We start from the raw sequence: 2,500 nt of genomic DNA, 5'->3' as shown, positions 1-2,500 counted from the left end.
CTATGTGTGTATATATATATATGTGTGGACTGTGTGTGTGTGTGTGTGTGTGTGTGAACTGTGTGTATGTAGACTGTGTATATATGTGTGTGTAGACTGTGTGTGTGTATGTATGTGTGTATGTATATGTATATGTATATATATATATATATATATATATGTATATGAACTATGTATGTGTATATATATATATATATATATATATATTATTGTGTAATAATATTATTGATATTGTGTGTGTGTATTAATAGTATTATTATTATTTATTGGACTGTGTGTTATTATTGTGATATGTGTGTTTTTTATTATTGGATTTTGTGTGTGTGTGTGTGTAGTAATGTGTTTACATATTGTTATTATTGGACTGTGTATTGTTTTTTTTTGCGGACTGTGTGTGTATTATTATTATTGTAATATGGTATTTATGTGTGTGTGTGTGCACATGTGTGTGGACTGTGTGTGTTGATAATATGTGTGTAATATGGACTGTTATTGGATTGTGTAAATATGTGTGTTGGACTGTGTGTGTGTGTAATATGTGGATTATTGGACTGGTAGGATATGTATTGTGGATATGTGTGTGTGGACTGTTATGTATTTATTTGGTGTGTGGACTGTGTTGGCTGGTAGTCCATCTGAACTGTGTATTTTGACTGGCCTCATCAGACCTGTGTTTAAAAAGACATCACCCACCTCACACAGAAACCGCCACTGCAGACACACACACACACACACACACACACACACACAACACACACACACACACACACACACACACACACACACACACACACGTACTTCACAGAGAAAGACTTTACGGACCCCAGTCATATCACCTGACCAAAATGGAAGCAGGTTTTTTACCAAGATGAAGTGTATCCTTGTGTGAGCATATGTGTGTGTGTGTATGTGTGTGTGTATATGTGTGTTTTCTTCCGTTTAGATTCAGTGAGCCTGGGGTCACTGCTGTCATGATGATCAGACCTTCTGACAGACACACATGTGCTGACCGGAGGCCCTCTGTCCATTTGTAATCAGGCAGAGTGGAGGACACCTACCGGGCAGTTCCTCAGGTCCCCGATGGTGCTAGCAGCCTGGAGCAGCTCTCCGAACATGTCGTCTGACCTCAAACGTTCCTCACGTCGGTCGTACGCCTGATGACTACACACACACACACACACACACACACACACAGGGAGAAAACAAAAAGATGTTAATGTATGTCTGAGAGTAATGTAAGAGTGTGTGTGTTTTTACATAGACTACACACATACACAAATACACACACACAGGGAGAAAACAAAAAGATGTGAATGTATGTCTGAGAGTAATGTAAGAGTGTGTGTGTTTTTACATAGACTGCACACACACACACACACAGTCACTATCTGTCATGGGAGGCAGCAATGAGTGACTGTGCTTCAGGATATGTTGGGGTCGAAGACACACTGATGAACTCAGTTGCCCTACATGAGCCTGTGTGAGCCTGTCTACAGTGGTGGAGACCGTGAAGGGCAGTTGGTGAGAGGTGTGTGTGTGTGTGTGTGTGTGTGTGTGCGTGCGTGTGCAGGTGTATTGGTGATTGTGTGCATAAGGTAGGTGTCTCTGTGTGTGTGTCGTCTCTTTAGGTAATGTGTCGCGTCTCTTTGTGTGTGTGTGCCTCGTCTGTGTGTGTGTGTGTGTAAAAAGGTCTCTGTGTGTGATAGTGTGTGTGTATTGTGTTCACCAGAGGGCAGTTGTAGAGACGTAGTGGACCAGCTCAGTAAAGGGCAGCGGGTCAGAAGAGGCTCCACAGCTCCGGCATACAGACTGGAGAAGGAACAGCACACACACACAAACACACACAGAGACAGACACACACACACACACACACAGAGAGAGAGAGAGAGCAGGATGTTAGTACTGTGCCTCCACAGGTCACTAATTGCCCATGCACTGTGCCAACTGGCACCACACCCCCCCCACCCAGTGTAGACTAGACCAGTGGGCATCATTAACCACAGCGGCCGGTAGACTAGACCAGTGGGCATCATTAACCTGGCGGCGCAGAATAGACCAGTGGGCATCATTAACCACAGCGGCGGTAGAGCTAGACCAGTGGGCATCATTAACCACAGCTGACATTAGACTAGACCAGTGGGCATCAATACAACCACAGCTGCCGGTAGAGCTAGACCAGTGGGCATCATTAACTACAGCGGCCGGTAGACTAGACCAGTGGGCATCATTAACCACAGCGGCCGGTAGACTAGACCAGTGGGCATCATTAACCACAGCGGCCGGTAGACTAGACCAGTGGGCATCATTAACCTGGCGGCCGCAGACTAGACCAGTGGGCATCACAGTGGCCAGAACAACATTATGAAACAGAAAGAACAAAGAACATACAGTACCCAGGCTTAAGATTTAAGAATTCATTTTTAACACTCTGACTGGACATTTTTAACCTCTCTGACTGACATTTTAACACTCTCTGATTGACATTTCACCAAACTGACAT

At 44.1% G+C, this 2,500-nt stretch overlaps 1 protein-coding gene across 1 annotated transcript in view; it reads right to left on the bottom strand.

The window, feature by feature from the left end:
• LOC125289333 (inactive ubiquitin carboxyl-terminal hydrolase 53) overlaps positions 1–2,500 on the bottom strand; it is a 91,844-nt gene that overhangs the window by 63,067 nt on the left and 26,277 nt on the right. The window contains 2 exon segments of the mRNA XM_048236087.1: positions 1,059–1,161; positions 1,727–1,809. Coding sequence (XP_048092044.1) covers positions 1,059–1,161; positions 1,727–1,809 — 186 coding nt within the window.

The sequence above is a fragment of the Alosa alosa genome, chromosome 24, assembly GCF_017589495.1.
Source record: "Alosa alosa isolate M-15738 ecotype Scorff River chromosome 24, AALO_Geno_1.1, whole genome shotgun sequence".
NCBI classification, from domain to species: domain Eukaryota; kingdom Metazoa; phylum Chordata; class Actinopteri; order Clupeiformes; family Clupeidae; genus Alosa; species Alosa alosa.
This window is presented reverse-complemented; position numbering and strand designations above follow the sequence as displayed.